Source organism: Schistocerca cancellata, chromosome 1 (genome assembly GCF_023864275.1).
Source record: "Schistocerca cancellata isolate TAMUIC-IGC-003103 chromosome 1, iqSchCanc2.1, whole genome shotgun sequence".
NCBI lineage: Eukaryota > Metazoa > Arthropoda > Insecta > Orthoptera > Acrididae > Schistocerca > Schistocerca cancellata.
In genome coordinates, this window is record NC_064626.1 from 549,424,025 (window position 1) to 549,445,697 (window position 21,673).

The following is a 21,673-nucleotide window of genomic DNA, read 5'->3' on the forward strand; positions in this document are numbered from 1 at the left end:
CCCCTCAACTCTTATAACTGCCATCTGGTTTCTGTACAAATTGCAAATAGCATTTCACTCCCTGTATTTTACCCCTGCCACCTTTAGAATTTGAAAGAGAGTATTCCAGTCAACATTGTCAAAAGCTTTCCCTAAGTCTACTAATGCTAGAAACGTAGGTTTGCCTTTCCTTAATCTATCTTCTAAGATAAGTCGTAAAGTCAGTATTGCCTCACATGCTCCAATATTTGTACAGAATCCAAACTGATCTTCCCCGAGGTTGGCTTCTACCAGTTTTTCCATTCATCTGTAAAGAATTTGTGTTAGTATTTTGCATCTGTGACTTATTAAACTGATAGTTCGGTAATTTCCACATCTGTCAACACCTGCTTTTTTTGGTATTGGAATTATTATATTTTTCTTGATGTCTGACAGTATATCGCCTGTCTCATACATCTTGCTCACCAGATGGTAGAGTTTTGTCAGGACTGGCTCTCCCAAGGCCATCAGTAGTTCTAATGGAATGTTGTCTACTCCCGGGGCCTTGTTTCGACTCAGATCTTTCAGTGCTCTGTCAAACTCTTCACGCAGTATCGTATCTCCCATTTCATATTTATCTACATCCTCTTCCATTTCTATAATATTGTCCTCAAGTACATTGCCCTTGTATAGACCCTCTATATACTCCTTCCACCTTTCTGCTTTCCCTTCTTTGCTTAGAACTGGGTTTCCATTTGAGCTCTTGATAGTCATAGAAGTGGTTCTCTTTTCTCCAAAGGTCTCTTTACTTTTCCTCTAGGCTGTATCTATCTTACCCCTAGTGAGATAAGCCTCTACATCCTTACATTTGTCCTCTAGCCATCCCTGCTTAGCCATTTTGCACTTCCTGTCTATCTCATTTTTGAGATGTTTGTATTCCTTTTTGCCTGCTTCATTTACTGCATTTTTATATTTTCTCCTTTCATCAATTAAATTCAATATTTCTTCTCTTACCCAAGGATTTCTACTAGCCCTCGTCCTTTTACCTACTTGATCCTCTGCTGCCTTCACTACTTCATCCCTCAGAGCTACCCATTCTTCTTCTACCGTACTTCTTTCCCCCATTCCTGTCAATTGTTCCCTTATGCTCTCTCTGAAACTCTGTACAACCTCTGGTTCTTTCAGTTTATCCAGGTCCCATCTACTTAAATTCTCACCTTTTTGGAGTTTCTTCAGTTTTAATCTAAAGTTCATAACCAATAGATTGTGGTCAGAGTCCACATCTGCCCATGGAAATGTCATACAATTTAAAATCTGGTTCCTAAATCTCTGTCTTACTATTATATAATCTATCTGAAACCTTTTAGTATCTCCAGGGTTCTTCCATGTATACAACTTCCTGCATGATTCTTAAACCAAGTGTTAGCTATGATTAAGTTATGCTCTGTGCAAAATTCTACCAGGCGGCTTCCTCTGTCATTTCTTAGCCCCAATCCATATTCACCTACTATGTTTCCTTCTCACCCTTTTCCTACTCTCGAATTCCAGTCACCCATGACTATTAAATTTTCGTCTCCCTTCACTACCTGAATAATTTCTTTTATCTCATCATACATTTCATCAATTTCTTCATCATCTGCAGAGCTAGTTGGCATATACACTTGTACGACTGTAGTAGGCGTTGGCTTCATGTCTATCTTGGCCACAATAATGCGTTCACTATGCTGTTTGTAGTAGCTTACCCGCAGTCCTACTTTTTTATTCATTATTAAACCTACTCCTGCATTACCCCTATTTGATTTTGTATTTATAACCCTGTATTCACCTGACCAGAAGTCTTGTTCCTCCTGCCACCGAACTTCACTAATTCCCACTATATCTAACTTTAACCTATCCATTTACCTTTTTAAATTTTCTAACCTACCTGCCCGATTAAGGGATCTGACATTCCATTCTCCGATCCATAGAATGCCAGTTTTCTTTCTCCTGATAATGACGTCCTCTTGAGTAGTCCCCACCCGGAGATCCGAATGGGGGACTATTTTACCTCCGGAATATTTCACCCAAGAGGACACCTTCATCATTTAACCATACAGTAAAGCTGCATGCCCTCGAGAAAAATTATGGCTGTAGTTTCCCCTTGCTTTCAGCCGTTCGCAGTACCAGCACAGCAAGGTTGTTTTGGTTAGTGTTACAAGGCCAGATCAGTCAATCATCCAGACTGTTGCCCTGCAACTACTGAAAAGGCTGCTGCCCCTCTTCATGAACCACACGTTTGTCTGGCCTCTTAACAGATACCCCTCCATTGTGGTTGCACCTACGGAACGGCCATCTGTATCGCTGAGGCACGCAAGCCTCCCCACCAATGGCAAGGTCCATGATTCATGTAATAAGCAACCACTTTCCTGGATGCTAGCATATCCAGATATGATCATCAATGTTGTGTAACAAGAAATGTGATTCAATCAACAAGGCAAAATGTTTCCAGTGATTCCCAGCATAATCTTGATGATTCCGTGCCTACTTCAATTGTAATTGGGGTTTCTGTTAAGTCTACATGAGAAAAAATAGGGAAAGTCAACTGCAGAGGCCCATGATCAACAATGTGTACTGAACAGCATTCTCCCATTCAATGAGGAGCATGCCAGCTCACTAGTCTACGCTCTGGACAGCGACAGAGGGCAAACTGGTGCACTTCCTCATATCCCTTTGCAATGACTTAGAACGTGCCAACCTGTTCGTGGCCTTTACTTATACATTTACCTTGCTCCAAGCCAGTCCCCTGCTAAAGGCCATGTGATATGTCAGTGATTCTGAAAGGCTTAAAGAACCATGAGCACATCTTTATTTTCCAATATTTATTGCAAATTCGCCAGCAGTAATTCTGCAATTTCAAGGTAAGAAGTGCACATTTTTATGCATTTTGATTTGATTGTTATGTTGAATCCTTAAATAAATCATTCTTTTTTTGGTAGCTAATAGAGATACAATCACATATTATCGTAGGATATTGGAACAAGTAACTTTTTTAGTAGTTCCATGTCTAAACATATATGTTACTCTGATCCATTTAACATCTGGCAGAAACATTTTCCATGAATATTTTCCCATCCTACTAAATAAACTTACTTCCAGTCAGAATGGTTAGCACTAGAGGAAATAAAAGATGGTGTGGTGATTCTGAACCCATTCCAAGATTTTTCTCAGATTTGACACCTTCGATGTCAGCAATCATGCAGCACACTTCCACTGATCCCTCTATGTCTTGGATGCTTTCTGCAGCAACAAAATTTGTGAATGAGCAATTTTCAAACATTATTTTTACCCCTTTTTTTATTTTTTTATTCTGACTGACAGTTTATGATCAGAGTGAACCAAATACTCTGCTGGACAAACAAATAATAATGTAACTGTCACAAAATTGATTCCTAAGTGTTCTTTTCCTATTTGTGTTCTACTCTTATTGGTGACTTTTGTTGTAGGCTTTTTATTTCATCAATATTAATTTGTTTTGTAAGTATGGCTGAAGAACAAACACTTACTTGTATTCTCTCATCATATGTACCACACATCACTGTCTTTCCTGCTTTACAGAGCACGCAAGCCTCTGACATCCACACGTTCTATGATAAGGCATGAATGTCCAACACATTACCCACCTCATCACCCACTCATGATTTCACCTTCCTTCAATCAACTAGCATAAATGCTCATAACTGTATCACATGAACAGCCAATCAGCTTTGCCTTTTCTGAGATGCTTGTTCACAAGTGCCAAGCTATAGCAATCTCACAAGATGTCAAAGTCAGTTACATCAGTGGATTTCCCAACTTTCTGCCCCTGCCATTGCTAGGATGATTCCCCATTCATCTCTACTCTGCTTATACACTTTCCTTCTCATACCATATGACCATAACACCACCAGACAGCATTCAGTCATATTGTGAGCAGTGGTCATGATGTTTTGGCTCATCAGTGTCTATCAAAAGAGACAATGAATAAATTAAAATATTCATCCAATAGGTGAGAATTTTCTAAACCTTTATTTTGATCCCTGGTTGCAACAAAACCTGCTATAAATGACCTACTATGCACCTGTTATACATCATATCAAGACTATTATGATGGATGCACAAGCAGTGTTGTAGATTACAAGCAACAAGGTATCTTGAATGGAATGAACTCCTTCATGCCAGCCAGCATGAATTTCAAAAATATTAATCATAAAAATCCTAATTCACACTTTCCTCACAAGATCTCCTGAAAGGCTTGAATCATGACAGTCAACTAGATGCAATATTTATTGATTTTACTTTGGGTTACTGTCACGCATTATCATTATGTGTGACATTTTCCAAATAAGGTTTGTCATACAAATAACACTTGATTTTTCTTTTATACAGTTTATTAAATATGTAAAAATGGATAGGCACAATTTCAAAATTGAGATAGTTTTATTTAAACTATTTCAAATTAAATTTTATCATTCAGTACTTGCTTTCCAATCTCCTGATTCCAACTATATAAATAATTTTGTTGAAATCATTTTATTTAAAGTAATATTATCAACATTAAAATATGAGGTGCATTCAAGTTCTAAGGCCTCCGATTTTTTTTCTCCAGACTGGAAACAGATAGAAACATACGCATCGTTTTAAAATGAGGCCGCGTTAATTGTCAATACGTCCCAGAGATGGCAGCACCATACGGCAGATGGAATTTTACCACCAGCAGCGAGAATGAGAACTGTTTTAAATACTTAAAATAGCGACGTTTTCCTTACTTGAACAGCATGCAATCATTCGTTTTCTGAATTTGCATGGCGTGAAACCAATTGATATTCATCGACAGTTGAAGAAGACATGTGGTGATGGAGTTATGGATGTGTCAAAAGTGCGTTCGTGTGTGCGACAGTTTAATGAAGGCAGAACATCGTGTGACAACAAACTGAAACAACCTCGGGCTCGCAGAAGCCGGTCTGACGACATGATCGAGAAAGTGGAAAGAATTGTTTTGGGGGATCGCCGAATGACTGTTGAACAGATCGCCTCCAGAGTTGGCATTTCAGTGGGTTCTGTGCACACAATCCTGCATGATGACCTGAAAACGCGAAAAGTGTCATCCAGGTGGGTGCCACAAATGCTGACGGATGACTACATGACTGCCCGTGTGGCATGTTGCCAAGCAATGTTGACGCACAACGACAGCATGAATGGGACTTTCTTTTCGTCGGTTGTGACAATGGATGAGACGTGGATGCCATTTTTCAATCCAGAAACAAAGCGCCAGTCAGCTCAATGGAAGCACACAGATTCACCGCCACCAAAAAAATTTCGGGTAACCGCCAGTGCTGAAAAAATGATGGTGTCCATGTTCTGGGACAGCGAGGGTGTAATCCTTACCCATTGCGTTCCAAAGGGCACTACGGTAACAGGTGCATCCTACGAAAATGTTTTGAAGAACAAATTCCTTCCTGCACTGCAACAAAAATGTCCGGGAAGGGCTGCGCGTGTGCTGTTTCACCAAGACAATGCACCCGCACATCGAGCTAATGTTATGCAACATTTTCTTCATGATAACAACTTTGAAGTGATTCCTCATGCTCCCTACTCACCTGACCTGGCTCCTAGTGACTTTTGGCTTTTTCCAACAATGAAAGACACTCTCCGTGGCCGCACATTCACCAGCCGTGCTGCTATTGCCTCAGCGATTTTCCAGTGGTCAAAACAGACTCCTCAAGAAGCCTTCGCCGCTGCCATGGAATCATGGTGTCAGTGTTGTGAAAAATGTGTACGTCTGCAGGACGATTACATCAAGAAGTAACGCCAGTTTCATTGATTTCGGGTGAGTAGTTAATTAGAAAAAAAATCGGAGGCCTTAGAACTTGAATGCACCTCGTAGAAACAAGAAGGGAGTTACAAAAAATTTCTACTTAACTCAAAATTATTTAAATTAAGACTATTATACCTTGTTTGAAAAGCTCTCATTATGTTCTTTTAAGCAAACATTTCATTTTGACTGAAAACTTATCAGTACTGAAAATTTCCATGTTCTAGCAATTTTTAATATCAAAATGTTATTCTTTTCAAAATCTGTTATTATTAAAATTTGTGTTGGTGAAAATATATACTTTTGTTAAAATTTATATTTTTATTATAACGTTACTGTAATTAAGAAACTATATTTTCCAAGAACATTCTGACACCAAATACTAATCTATAAACAGACCACAAATGCAACAAAGAGTTATTTCAGTAAAACTTTTTTTCTCATGCAGATTAAATGTTGAGATGTTATGAGTTTGTAAAGATAATGTTTTCAAAAAAGTGATGTTGGAAGAGAACAAATGAGAACAAGAAATGTTCAAAGCAGTGTTTCTATTGTATATATGACAACCTTTCCCACAAAAATGATGAAGCCAGTGGGAATCTACAATTATTCTACCAAAAATCAAGCTTCATTAGAGTTTGTAAGTATATTTTGCAATAGTGTTGTGTATGCACTTTTAATTATTCATACTGCATCTTCTATTTAATAATATTAAGTTACATTTGTAGATTTCAAAGAATGAAGCATTAACATTTTACATAGTTAATTTGGGACAGAAGGTTACAATTTGGGCCTCTGACTGGAATGTAAAACTGAAAAGATTGAAACAGTAATGCTGTTTGTATTGTTCAGAAAAATGCATGAAATAACACTGTTACAGTTGTTGTTGTGACTATGAAAGTTTGAAGAGGGTGAAAAAAAAATGGCACACGAAAAAATGGTAACTCTGGAATAGTGACAAGGTGGATTCCTAATAAAAAATGAAGATAAGTAACATTCATGTGTATTTTGATTTTCATTTTGACTAAAACTGTCAATGGATATTTCAGCATGATGGTAACTGAAAATAAAAGTAATCAACAAGAAGGCAAATGGGGACTTCATTAGAGATAGATCAGAGTGTGAAAGAAAATGAGTCTCTATATTTGACTCAAGTGATAACAATAATTTCAGATCAGTTTCAGAACATCAAAGCAAAAAACTGTAAATTTAGAACAGAAAACAGTGATTTACTGTCAAAGCATGAAAGCAAACTGCAGATTAATAGTAAAAATGTAAAAAACCTAAAAGCTTATGTTGACATTGACTTAAGGGGTGTGGGTTCCAGACTGGACATAGTTGAAGACAAAATAGCTAGTTTGGAAGATGATTTTTGCTGAAGAAACAAGGAAGAGTGAAAGGAACTTTGATTAACTTAGAAATGTGATAAAAGATGAACATGATGAGACTAAGGCAGAATTGTATAATGTGAATGGGGTTTTGGAAAGTAAAATGTTGTCACTTACCAATAATACAGATGGGGAAATAACTTAATTGGTTTCCCAAAATCAAATGAAGTTGGAAATAACTTTATGAGTAGTGCTTGTGTTTAGAATAATAATGTTTCTGTGCTAGGTGACCTAGCTAACATAGAGAAGAAATTAGTAGAGATTCAGTAAAGTGTAGTAACAAGAAAGATATTAACTAATCATGCTGCTATGAGAACTAACGTCCGAGCAAAGGTTTTTCTTGGTGATGGCAATTTGCATCCTGTAGATTTTATCCAACATTGCAAAGACAACTATTAGTAGGCATGACAGACTATTTACACATTAAATTTATTAAGAAGTTCTTGAAGGGAAGCACTATCCTTGGCAAATCTAAATTAAATCAACAGATGACATTTTTTGAATATGATAAAAATTTTCTACATAAATTTTGATCAGAGTCAGAACAAGCCACAAGTTGGTTCCTACATGGCCAAATTATACAGAATTGAAAGGGACTATGAAGGAATTTTGTAAAAATTTGTTAAAACAAGCAATACGTTAGCACAAATCCTTTGATGAACTAACCAAAATCCATGTTTTAAAAGGATTGCCTGAAATATTACAATGGGAATTAGTACTGGACTGGACCAGATGACACAATAGATTAGTTTTTGAAATCTGTAGAAAAACTAGACAGGACTTTGGAAACAGAGAGCTGACAAAATTTTAGACTGGGAAATCATCACTACAAGGGTGGAATCAGAATTTTAATGGGGTAAATCAGAGAAGAAAGGAATATGAAAACTACAGGGGTGATTATCAGAGTGGTTACATGAAAAAAGATTACAATGGTTATCAAAGAAATACATGGGGAGTTGAGATTTTTAAAACAGAAACAGAAGATGGGAAGGAGGAAATGAAATGCCAACAAGTACAAGACAGGAAAATATGGAAATTATTCAGGAAACTGAGATTTGTTCCAATAAGGGTCTGTAAATTTTAATCGTTTGCATACACTGCCACAAAATTAAAATGTAACACCCTCAAGGACAAGGTCACTTTATTAACAAGTGTGGTGACAGGTAATTCATCATCATAGGATTATGATTACATGATAACAAATTCAGACCAAATGAAACACATATTTCTCAGCAAATGGTACCCAAACAACCCAATGCACACACAATTGACCTCCTCCCCCCTCTGGCACTATCTCAGCAATGCAGTCATGTATGCAAACAATAATAAAGGGGGCAGGCAAATAGTATCCTCCAACAGTATCTCTAGAGTCCTGCACCTTTTGTTGCAATTCGGCAATCATTCTTGCAGGCCTAGGAGGATGAGAAAGTTCCCACTTCATCATTTCTCATACTTGATCAGTTGGAAAAAGATCAGCTGATCTTGGTGGCAGTTGTTGTACACCACAAAGAGCATGCTGCACGGTGGCAGCTGTATGTGAAGGTGCACTGACCCACTAAAACAGCAGGTCACCTTCCTGTAGAATAAATAACAGTTACCTGGGGATAACAGTCTGTGCAATGTAATGGGCACTGGTTCTTTACCCTGTAGAAACATAAAATGTGACTGCACATTGTAACTCATGGCCCTCCACACCATGAAGCCTGGGATAGGATCCGTTTGTCATGGGCGAATACACTATGGAATAGATGGTTCACCATGTTCATGCCATAAACAGGTATATCCATCACTTGCATACAGACAGAAGCTACTCTCATCACTGAAGATAACAGAGCAGTATTCCACTCTCCAGTTGGCTCTTTCATAACAGCACAGTAGCCACTACTGACAGTGTCATTGTATCAGTGGTAACCTGGCCAGATTCACACGTGTTCTTATTTAGTCCTACTGCAAGCATTCAGTTCCCTATAACACACCAGTTCCAACATAGGCCCAGTTTTTGTCCCTGGTTGATGTTTGGTCAGCCACCTCTACTCACACAATGCATTGATCTCTTAAGTGCATCTGTACTATTCAGATGTCCAGAACCAGAGCTACAGGAGTGGTACAGTTCCCCCAGACCAATGTTGAAAGCAGCAACACACTACTGATACATTGTGCCCAACGTGCAGCAATTCATCAATACATCCGCTTCCAGTTCCCCGTAGGTCCATAATGTGACACCATTCAAATGATTGAAGTTGTTGAACATGAGTATGTCCTCATCAGTGAGCCATGTTGTATCCTACAATGTATGTTGCAAACTGTTCATTCTGAGCTCGGCAGAGTTAAAACAGAAGGTGTGCAGATAGGTTTCCTGTGTGCCATCTGATTGCCAATGACTGTGACAAGTGAATCACTAACACTACAGCCTCTCAGCATGCACATATTATACCCCCAAGCTACTGAACACAGCCTTAGCAGTGTATATAGAGTATGTCCCAAGAGGAATGATTAGTATCAATGGATATGAGAGGAACAACCACTTGAGGCAAAATGTCTAGTGAACATGAGTTCTAAAAGGCATACCCTAAGGGCCACTAGTTCAGTGGAAGAGATGTGTTTCACAGAAGTTAAGATGAAAAATTGAAAATTGCTCATAGGTCTTATGCTATGCATTTTAAAGTCCACGTTTTCTAGACTTTTTTGCTTAAAATGGCTGTTTCTGTCATAACCCTGAATATGGGCCATTCCTCTTAGGATAACAGGAGCTTTGTGCATGTTTCAGTTACCATTATTTGATGCGACAGTGATATATTGTGCCTTTGTGTGTGAAAGACACACACACACACACACATACACACGGAGGGAGAGAGAGAGAGAGAGAGAGAGAGAGAGAGAGAGAGAGAGAGAGAGAGAGAGAGAGAGAGAGAGAGAGAGAGATCTGACAGACACAATGTTCCACTGTCACATCTAATGATGGTCACTGAAACATGCACAGAGTTTCTGTAGAAAAATGGAGTTACATAAGCTGGATGAGCTATGTGAGTACCACTTATGGGACATCTGTAGCTAATGGAACACTATAGACATGGTGAACATTACCATCTGAAACACATTCTGTCATAAATGAACATTACACAAGATGAATAATATGGGTGAAAGCAATGTAAAGGAAATGGGCAGCAGTTATTCCAGTGTGGTGAGCGGGAAGTTGAAAATTTGGGTCTGACGGAAAGCATGTCCAAGTGGCTGAGGTGATTAAGGCAACCATTCTAGAGTTGTGGAGCACCCAGGTTCAAGTCCCAGTCAAGCAAAAATCTTCAAATCTTGCCATTGCATTGCCACACTGCCCTGTGTGGCTGAAGCCACTATCCACTCGCTATCTCTTTCCCATTGGGACCGATGACCTCAGCAGTTTAGTCCCATAGGATCTCACCACAAATTTCCACGTTTCTTTCCCATCCTGTTTCCTTTCCATTCCCTTCACCCCAATTACTCATATATATGTCCCAGTTGCTTCATCACATATGGTATCTGTTCTGTCAGATGTTTCTGACAGAACTGACACCATTCATATCAATAACATTATGCAAGGCTTTTAATAGATAATGTCAGTCTCTTTTTGCAACAGAACTAAGTATTACACATTCATGAGGACTGAAAATCTTCTGTACATATTATTATCTATCCAGCAATTACTACTATGAGCTGAAGGATCTCCAAATGGAACAGTTGGTTACTTTTGGTCATGCGGTGAAATTATGTCACAGAGAAACAAATGTCATATAATTTAATGACAGAATTTGATGGTGATGTCTAGAAAAGTAAGTACAGAGATCTGGTAACAAAGCAAAGGTTTTCTGCAGGGCAGTACCTCTTTAGCTTCAAGCATCTAATTCACAGCTGTAAAGTATAGTACCTCTTTAGCTTTTAGCTCCTTTTTCATTTTAATGTATTTTTCTTTCTGTAACCTTTGCTGTAGTTTTGAATTCTTTCTGTTTGATGCTCCTGTAGTGAGAGACTTTTTTGTGGGTTGGCTTCTGGCAGAAGAGGCACGAGAGGAAGTGCTGAGAGCTCGTTGTGTGCGTTTGGTCTCTTGCTTTGGAAGACATATTGCTATCTGTGAAAAGAAAATGAGTATTAACATACCTTTCAGTCAACAGGTAACATTTTATGTTATTTTTCAAGCCACCCTGCCTCCCCCCCTTCCTCTCCCTCCCTCCCTCCCTCTCTCTCTCTCTCTCTCTCTCTCACACACACACACACACACACACACACACACACACACATCAGTATTTAAAAAAAGTTTTGGACCATTTTCAGCTGGTCTGTAATCACTGTTTACTAACAACCTAGATTCTTTTCACAAATGACAGTATTTCCATATAATTATATGTCACATATATAAAACTGTTTCTGTAACGGCATAGAGTATTGTCATAGTATATAAGTGAACTTACCTAGTTCTTGACTTCTCATAAAATAATTTATGTGACCTCAGAATGTACCAGTCTGTCATGTTTCCTATCTTTCAAATTCAGATATTCTTCCTGGCATTACAATCTGACACTGTATGTGTTGTTATACCAATCCACAGAATGAGATTTTCACTCTGCAGTGAAGTGTGCACTGATATGAAACTTCCTGGCAGATTAAAACTGTGTGCCAGACCAAGACTCAAACTCAGGACCTTTACCTTTCGCAGACAAGTGCTCTACCAGCTGAGTTACCCAAGCACAGCTCACAAGCCATCCTCACAGCTTCAATTCTGCCAGTACCTCACCTCCTACATTACAAACTTCACAGAAGCTCTTCTGAAAACCTGAAAAAGTTTGAGTCCCATTCCAGCACACAGTTTTAATCTGTCAGGAAGTTTCACCAATGCACAGAAGTCAAAAATGAATTGAGCTTTAGCTTGGACTAATAATCAATGTGAAGTGTTCATAGATTGTATTCTAATAATATGAGCATGAATATAAACAATTTACAGAAAGTAAATGGTAATGTTGTCAGCCCCAAATGACACAACTGTAAAGTAATAACAAAGAAAGGAAAACATCCTTGCTATAATGTATCCCTCAGAATTAAACAGAATCTACTAAAAGAGTTCCTATTTCTTTAAAATAATCTGAAGATTATTTATTATTGCTATCTGTACACAGGGTCACAGGAGACTTTTTCTTGAATAAGTTAATACCATTTAAGTGAAACCAAATACCACATATTATTCAGCTACATATTATGAGGCTAACTGAAGGTAGGCCTGAATGAAGTTTCACACATGCAGCGCTGTCTATCAACTCTGTAGGAAACTGCTGCAGTGTTGGTTTGATTCAGTAGTTGTTTGCCAGTCAGAGGGAGCAGATCGCAATTTTGCTGGCAAAAGGATCCACAGCTGATGAAGTTCATCATGAGTCACTACTAGTGTATGGACCTGAAATAATGAGTGACAAACAAGTTTAAAAATGGTGTCAAGAATTTCAAAATGGCCACACAAATGTGTATCATGAAGAGCAGAGTAGCAGGTCCAGTATTTCAACCAAAGACACCATTTATCAGATGAGCCAAAAACTTTGAAGTGATCGGCAATTGACAGAGAGTGGTCTGCATAATGAATTCCAAAATGCTGCTCAAGGCTCATTTTACAGGATTGCCACTCAACAGCTTTGATATCACAAACTATGTGCAAGGTATTTCCCAAAAACACTCACTGATCAGCTTAAGGCTTAGTGCATAACAGTTTTTGGAGCACTAAGACAAGATGAACATAATTTGTTTTCCCACACTGTTACAGGCCATAAGTCATGGTCACCATACACCAATGTAGAATTAAAACAACAGTCAATGCAGCAGTGCCATTCAAGTTCTCCCAAGTTAAAACAATTTAAGCAATCTCAGATCTTGAACTGAAAATGATGGTTATAGTTTTTTTGGACAAAAAGGGCATCCTTCTGATTGATTTCATGGAGTGTGGGTCACAATTACAGCTGACGTATACTAGGAAATGCTAACCAAACTGAGATGTGTGATCCAAAATCAACGCTGTGGGAAACTGTCATCTGGCATAATTCTCCTTCACAACAACATACGCCCTCACACCACCACCGAAACCAAGGATAAGATTCAAGACTTTCATTGCAAACTTTCTGATCTCTCTCCACACAGTCCTGACCTTGCATCACGTGACTAGTTTCTCTTTCTTCATTTGAAAAAGTGGCTGGGTGGACAATTTGAAAATGATGAACTCAAGACTGGCGTCACCAACTGGTTCAATTCCCATGCACACTTCAATGCATTAAAGAAGCTGGTGCAATGTTACAGAAAAAGATGTGAACATGGATTATCTAGAAAAGTAAAGTAGATATATAGTAAAATATTATTGTCAATAAAAATCTTTTCTCGTCAGCTTATTTTTTAGTGAACAAATGGACCTTAAGTTTCGGAATACGCCTAGTATATAAGGAAATTAACCCATATTTTAATTTCCAATGAGAGCTATGGAATCTGCACGTAAATATATTTGGAAACTTATATTCAATGTTAATTTTATTTATACAAAATAGAAGAAGGGATGGATCTAAACCACACATGAAACCACTCAGCAGTTCAAAGAATAAGTTTGCCTGCTCACTGTTACAAGTATCTCTTCTTTCATATTCAACACTTACGAATTGACCACACTCTTATAATTCTACCTGCCAAACACTGTTGTTATGGCCCACAGGGGTTACCTAGCTGAAGGCCTTTTCCAGCTGTCACATGTTTCCACCTGCAAGCTCTGTCACAATGAACTAATTACAGAAATGTAACATGAGTTCCAGTCCCTCCTCAGATCCCTAAGCCCATCCCAGTACCTCTCCTGAGAGTCTATCCCTCTCCTCATTTTCACCACTTGCTGGACCTCTATCTCCTACAAGCTTCCTAAAATACATAAACCAAACCATCCAGATCACCCCATGATTTCTGCATACTATGCCCCAACTGAGAGAACCTATGCCCTTGTGAACTGATACCTTCAGCCTACTACCCATAACTTTCCTTACTTTATGAAAGACACTAACCATTTCCTCCACTGCCTCTTCACTGTTCCTGTCCCTTTATGACCCAATGCCCTGCTCATCACCATTGGTACCATGTCCCTCTATGCCAACATCCCCACACAATGTTTATGGCCTTTCTGCTATTGAACACTGTCTCTAGCAATGCCTTAGGCTTCAAATTTACAACCTTGTTCCTGATCACCAAGACCAACTATATCCTCATCCTCAATTACCTATCCTTCGAAAGCATCACCTAGAAATAAACCTGTATTATGGTCACTGGCACCTACATGGCACCATTCTATGCCAACCCACTCATGCATCATCTAGAGAAATCCTTCCTAACCATATGGAATCCCAAACACACCTGGGTTAGATTCATTGGGACATCTCCATATTAAGAGTGAGGGTGAAGACACACTATCCTCATTCCTGAAGAACCTAAACATTTTCTTCCTCATTCATTTCACCTTGTCTTCTAAGCCTAACAAGGCATATTCATTGATGTCAATCTCCACCTCAAGGTGCCTCAACCAGTACCTCTGTCCACATCAAACCTCCTTATGGAGAAAAAGATATCCCATGCCACAGCTTCCCAATCATTCAATGTACACACTGACCCACCACAAAGGAGTCCACCTCTGGTGACTCAGTACCACCCCAGACTAGAGTAACTACTATCTCATACATGGGGGGGGTGGGGGCACAGGGGGGGGGGGGGGGGGAGGTGATGATGTTTGAATTGTTCTGCAGTCTCTAAATTTTTTCAATAGAGTTCCTAGAAAAGAACAGCATCTTCCCTCCAGGGATTCCCATCTCAGTTCCTGATGCATCTCTGTAAAACCTGAGTGTTGTCTGAACCTATCAGTAACAAATCTAGCATCCCACCTCTGAATTGCTTCAATGTCTTCCTTTAATGCTACTTGGTGCAAAGTACTCAGAAATAAGGCGCATTAGTATCCTATGTGTGGTCTCCTTTACAGATGAACCACACTTTCCTAAAATTCTCCCAATAAAACGAAGTCAACCGTTCACCTTCCCTACTACAATCCTTACAAGTTTGTTCCTTTTCATTTGGCTTGGCAACATTACACCCAGATATTTAAATGAAGTGACTGTGTCAAGCAGCACACTACTAAAGCTGTATTTTAACATTACAGATTTGTTTTTCCTACTCATATACATTAACTTCCATTTTTGTGCATTTAGAGCAGGCTACCATTTGTCAAACCAACTAGATATTTTTATTATGTCATCTTGTATCCTCCTACAGTCATTCAAAAATGACACCTTTCCATATACCACTGTATCATCAGAACAGAACCACAGATTGCTGCCCACCCTGTCCACCACATCATTCATATTCACAGAAAATAATAGTAGTCCTACCTCACTTCCCTGGTGAACTCCTGCCGATACCTTTCTTTATAGTTGATGTAGATGAGTCTTACTGAGATTTAGTGTTAGTTTATTTTCTTCAAGCCATGAACTTATGGCATGAACTGCACTATTTGAAACAGAGCCAACATTGCACACAACATCCTTTGCTACCAAGCTAGTGTCATCAGCAAACAGAAATATTTTAGAAGTAGCTGTAACACTAGAGGGCGTGCCATTTATATAAATAAGGAACAAGAGTGGTCCCAACACTGATCGCTGAGGCACTCCCCATTTGATTGTACCCCACTCAGACCCCACATAACAGCCATTCCCAACACTGTGAATAATGACCTTTTACTGTCTGTTGCTAAAGTAAGAGGTGAACCAATTGTGAGCTACTCCCTGTATTCCATAATGGTCCAATACTTCATGATCAGCACAATCAAATGCCTTAGTTAAATAAAAAAATATGCCTAGTGTTCGAAACCTTTTGTTTAATCCATCCAGTATCTCACAGAGAAAGGAGATTATAGCATTTTCAGTTGTTAAACCACTTCTAAACTGTATATTTGATAGGAAATTATGTGATATAAAATGATCAATTATTCTTACATACACAGCCTTTTCAATAACTTTAGCAAACACTGATGGCATAGAAATAGGTCTAAAATTGTCTACATTATCCTTTTCTCCCTTTTTATAAAGTGGCTTTACAACTGAGTACTTTAATCGCTCAGATAACTGACCATTCTTAAAGGAAAAATTAGAAATATGGCTAAGTACAGGGCTAACATGTGCAGCATAGCACTTTAATATTCTGCTAGGCATTCCATCATATCCATGAGAGTCATTAGTCCTCAGTGATTTAATTATTGACTCAATCTCCCCCTTGTCAGTACCACAGAGGAATATTTCTGACGTCAGTCTCGGAAAGGCATTTTCCAAGAGCGTAATATGATTCCCAATAGAAACTAAGTTTTTATTTAATTCATCAGAAATGTTTGTAATAATTTCCATTGAACAGAAAGTAGGTCAACATAAGCCTGAATTCAAAAGGCTTTGTTAGTGCTGATCCAAACTTTCCTCCTATGCTTTTTAGGGTGTCTCTTGGAGACACTCTTGTGAAGCATGATACCATGTTGAAGCTCACCACAGGGTCTCCTTGGCCCACTTGAAAGTTTTGGAGCTGCTGAATGAAATGCACCAAAGCTCATATGTGTTGCTGGCTTTTGCCCACAACTGAGTAGAGCACCACTGTCAGGTGTTTTGCTAATTCATGTGTTGGTGCAACAGAGTTGCTGACAACTGGATGTAGGGGCACTTTTTACTTGTTGACTTTAGGAAGTCCGTAAAGTCTAGGAGACGCAACTGCTCGTGGACAAAGAGTCTCCATCAGGTAATATATGTCGGAGGAGCTTGCTGGTCTTCCTCTTCCCTCACTTGATAGGATTATAACAAGCCACACACCCTTAGTATTAACTTTTTTTTTATAGAAATAACCGATAACATAACTTTTTTTTTATAGAAATAACCAATAACATGTATACTATCAATTCTTGCATAGGTTAAAATTATATCAGCTATTTCATTAAAAGAATTCATATGATTTTGTATACAATGTATTATATTTCAGGCTAAAACGTATAAAAAAGAAATTAATGTGTTACGATCAATATGTACTAAAAGTTAAAATTACTCTTCTTTTAAAGGTAATTGAAATTACAAAATCTCTGGTATACTTAAAATTCTTATTATTAATTGCATAATCTAACACTATTTATTAAATTTGTTTCTGGATTTATCTACGAAATAATGATATAATTTAGTAAAGATTCTTCTCCTGTCAAGAAAGTTTGTAAACTATTTTGCTTTGTAAGCTCTTTGGAATATTGTGAGTACTGTAGAATGTAAAGAGTAGTGCGCATGCCTCAGATGGAAGTAGGCGTTTTTATAAGTTTGTCACCAATAATGTAATCATTGGTTTTTGAATGTTGAAATTATAAAGTTGGTGTGATTTAGAAGAATGGGATAAAATAAGAAGCTATTCATAGCAACAGGCACTCTCCATCAGTTATTTCATCTTCAAGAGCCTGTAATGTTAAATCAAAATTTTCAGCAGCATGAATGTATTCCTAGACACAACAAAATTTTGAGCCAACAGAAACAACAACAACAATGAGATAATAAAAAAGTTCTTCTTTTTTAATCTTACTCCTCTCAAAGTTTTCAAAATTTGTGCAAAGAATGAGCACTTTCATGGTGATGTGTGGGAGAGTAAGATAACAGGATCATCTTCAATTCTCCTGTATTTGTCATCCTCTAATGGGCCATACAATTTTTGTTTGTAAACGTGACGTTATAGCAGGACTGCAAATTATTCCCTTTGTCTTCTGGGGGATGACTGTCTGAGAATCTTCTCATAGCCACTTAAGTGCTTTTCTCCCTTCCTTGGAGATGTTCAGCTTCAGTGGAGTTGCACTGGTAAGTGTACAGCATGTTTAATGTCGTACTTTCTCTGCAGCATCCTGAGGAAGTGCAAGAGCAACCTGTTCCACAGTGCTGATAAATTATGCATCAGTATAGTGGTTGGTGTTAGTGAAAAATTTAGCCCCTTTCCTAGTACAGATAAGGCAACATCACCAATTTCTTTCTCTGTACAATTAATGGCAGTTTTCTAAGGTTCTTCTTGTGATGGTTTAGCAGCAAGGCGTTCATATTTAGCTGTCTGTCTGCAGGTTACTGATTGCCCTGCCTTGTTGACTAGAGACCAGTTAACTGAATCTATCCACCTCTACACTCCTACAAGTCAGGGGAGAGTGTCAATGCCAACTGCAAATGAAGTGAAAAAAGTTCTCTTGAGGCCTCATTGGGTATGTGTTGAGCGTACCAGATCCTCTCCCTGACTAGGGCCAGGCTGGCTCTTTTGCTGAGGCAGTTGCTGATTGGAGTTCTGATGTGATGAAAGACCTCCACAAAAGAAGGTATAATTCAGCCCTCTCAGCATCTAGCAATGTGCTACATTCTCTGCTATCAACCTGTCAAAGATATTTTACCATCATTCTATCCATTCATTAATTAGAAATTCTGTAGAATAATTCTGCTGTGTACATCACTGATGTAAATGTGTCCTTTCATGATTCAAAAAATTCACCGAAAATACTATGTTACTTGTCTCAGTGTTGCTTATAATGTTATTTCTGATATTCTTCAAACAACAGGTGATTTTGGTACCTGAGTAGGCATTATTTCTGCTATATGAGTAACATGCAATTAGCAGAAGAACAAATTGTCTAGTGGAATATTCAATGTTCTAATGAGAAAAGTCTTGTTCTTGCTTTGCAGTCTAACTTCCACTTTACTATACTGTGAACATTAATGATTTATTACTATTTTCTGCCTTGCTGAGTTTGACTATTTTATGATGTGATTGATGTTGAACTGTGATAGTTATATGCTTTTGCTTTACTTGTGATAAATACAGAAAGATGTATAGGATTTTATGTTACAAACTGCTTCCAATTATGCATCTTGGAGAATACATTAAGTTAGTGGACTTACAGATAGTGACTTACAGATAGATGACTTACAGATAGTGAAGGGAGACGAAAATTTGATAGTCATGGGTGACTGGAATTCGAGTGCAGGAAAAGGGAGAGAAGGAAACGTAGTATGTGAATATGGATTGGGGCTAAGAAATGAAAGAGGAAGCCACCTGGTAGAATTTTGCACAGAGCACAACTTAATCATACCTAACACTTGGTTTAAGAATCACGATAGAAGGTTGTATACATGGAAGAACCCTGGAGATACTAAAAGGTATCAGATAGATTATATAATGGTAAGACAGAGATTTAGGAACCAGGTTTTAAATTGTAAGACATTTCCAGGAGCAGATGTGGACTCTGACCACAATCAATTGGTTATGACCTGTAGATTAAAACTGAAGAAACTGCAAAATGGTGGGAATTTAAGGAGATGGGACCTGGATAAACTGAAAGAACCAGAGGTTGTACAGAGTTTCAGGGAGAGCATAAGGGAACAATTGACAGGAATGGGGGAAAGAAATACAGTAGAAGAAGAGTGGATAGCTTTGAGGGATGAAGTAGTGAAGGCAGCAGAGGATCAAGTAGGTAAAAAGATGAGGGCTAGTAGAAATCCTTGGGTAACAGAAGAAATATTGAATTTAATTGATGAAAGGAGAAAATATAAAAATGCAGTAAATGAAGCAGGCAAAAAGGAATACAAACATCTCAAAAATGAGATAGACAGGAAGTGCAAAATGGCTAAGCAGGGATGGCTAGAGGACAAATGTAAGGATGTAGAGGCTTATCTCACTAGGGGTAAGATAGATACTGCCTACAGGAAAATTGAAGAGACCTTTGGAGATAAGAGAACCACTTGTATGAACATCAAGAGCTCAGATGGAAACCCAGTTCTAAGCAAAGGAGGGAAAGCAGAAAGGTGGAAGGAGTATATAGAGGTTCTATACAAGGGCAATGTACTTGAGGACAATATTATGGAAATGGAAGAGGCTGTAGATGAAGATGAAATGGGAGATACAATACTGCGTGAAGAGTTTGACAGAGCACTGAAAGACCTACCTCGAAACAAGGCCCCCGGAGTAGACAACATTCCATTGGAACTACTGACGGCCTTGGGAGAGCCAGTCCTGACAAAACTCTACCATCTGGTGAGCAAGATGTATGAAACAGGCGAAATACCCTCAGACTTCAAGAAGACTATGTTGTTGTTGTTGTTGTTGTTGTGGTCTTCAGTCCTGAGACTGGTTTGATGTAGCTCTCCATGCTACTCTATCCTGTGCAAGCTTCTTCATCTCCCAGTACCTACTGCAACCTACATCCTTCTGAATCTGCTTAGTGTATTCATCTCTTGGTCTCCCCCTACGATTTTTACCCTCCACGCTGCCCTCCAATACTAAATTGGTGATTCCTTGATGCCTCAGAACATGTCCTACCAGTCGATCCCTTCTTCTGGTCAAGTTGTGCCACAAACTTCTCTTCTCCCCAATCCTATTCAATACTTCCTCATTAGTTATGTGATCTACCCATCTAATCTTCAGCATTCTTCTGTAGCACCACATTTCGAAAGCTTCTATTCTCTTCTTGTCCAAACTATTTACCGTCCACGTTTCACTTCCATACAGGGCTACACTCCATACAAATATTTTCAGAAATGACTTCCTGACACTTAAATCTATACTCGATGTTAACAAATTTCTCTTCTTCAGAAACGCTTTCCTTGCCATTGCCAATCTACATTTTATATCCTCTCTACTTCGACCATCATCAGTTATTTTGCTCCCCAAATAGCAAAACTCCTTTACTACTTTAAGTGTCTCATTTCCTAATCTAATACCCTCAACATCACCCGACTTAATTCGACTACATTCCATTATCCTCGTTTTGCTTTTGTTGATGTGCATCTTATATCCTCCCTTCAAGACACCATCCATTCCGTTCAACTGCTCTTCCAAGTCCTTTGCTGTCTCTGACAGAATTACAATGTCATCGGCGAACCTCAAAGTTTTTATTTCTTCTCCATGGATTTTAATACCTACTCCAAATTTTTCTTTTGTTTCCTTTACTGCTTGCTCAATATACAGATTGAATAACATCGGGGAGAGGCTACAACCCTGTCTTACTCCCTTCCGAAACACTGCTTCCCTTTCATGTCCCTCGACTCTTGTAACTGCCATCTGGTTTCTGTACAAATTGTAAATAGCCATTCGCTCCCTGTATTTTACCCCTGCCACCTTTAGAATTTGAAAGAGAGTATTCCAGTCAACATTGTCAAAAGCTTTCTCTAAGTCTACAAATGCTAGAAACGTAGGTTTGCCTTTTGTTAATCTTTCTTCTAAGATAAGTCGTAAGGTCAGTATTGCCTCACGTGGTCCAGTATTTCTACGGAATCCAAACTGATCTTCCTCGAGGTCGGCTTCTACTAGTTTTTCCATTCGTCTGTAAAGAATTCGTGTTAGTATTTTGCAGCTGTGGCTTATTAAACTGATTGTTGGGTAATTTTCACATCTGTCAACACCTGCTTTCTTTGGGATTGGAATTATTATATTCTTCTTG

The 21,673-nt window shown here is 38.5% G+C and overlaps 1 protein-coding gene across 2 annotated transcripts in view; it reads right to left on the reverse strand.

Moving 5' to 3' along the window:
- Window positions 1-21,673, reverse strand: part of LOC126180190 (cingulin-like) — a 469,194-nt gene that overhangs the window by 409,534 nt on the left and 37,987 nt on the right. Inside the window, exon 1 of one of the 2 annotated variants that reach the window (XM_049924673.1) lies at window positions 11,078-11,154. The exons of the other annotated variant lie outside the window; for it this stretch is intronic. Coding sequence (XP_049780630.1) covers window positions 11,078-11,104 — 27 coding nt within the window. The 5' untranslated portion in view covers window positions 11,105-11,154. Of the gene's footprint in view, window positions 1-11,077; window positions 11,155-21,673 lie in introns of those variants that run through there. 2 annotated transcript variants of the gene reach the window in all.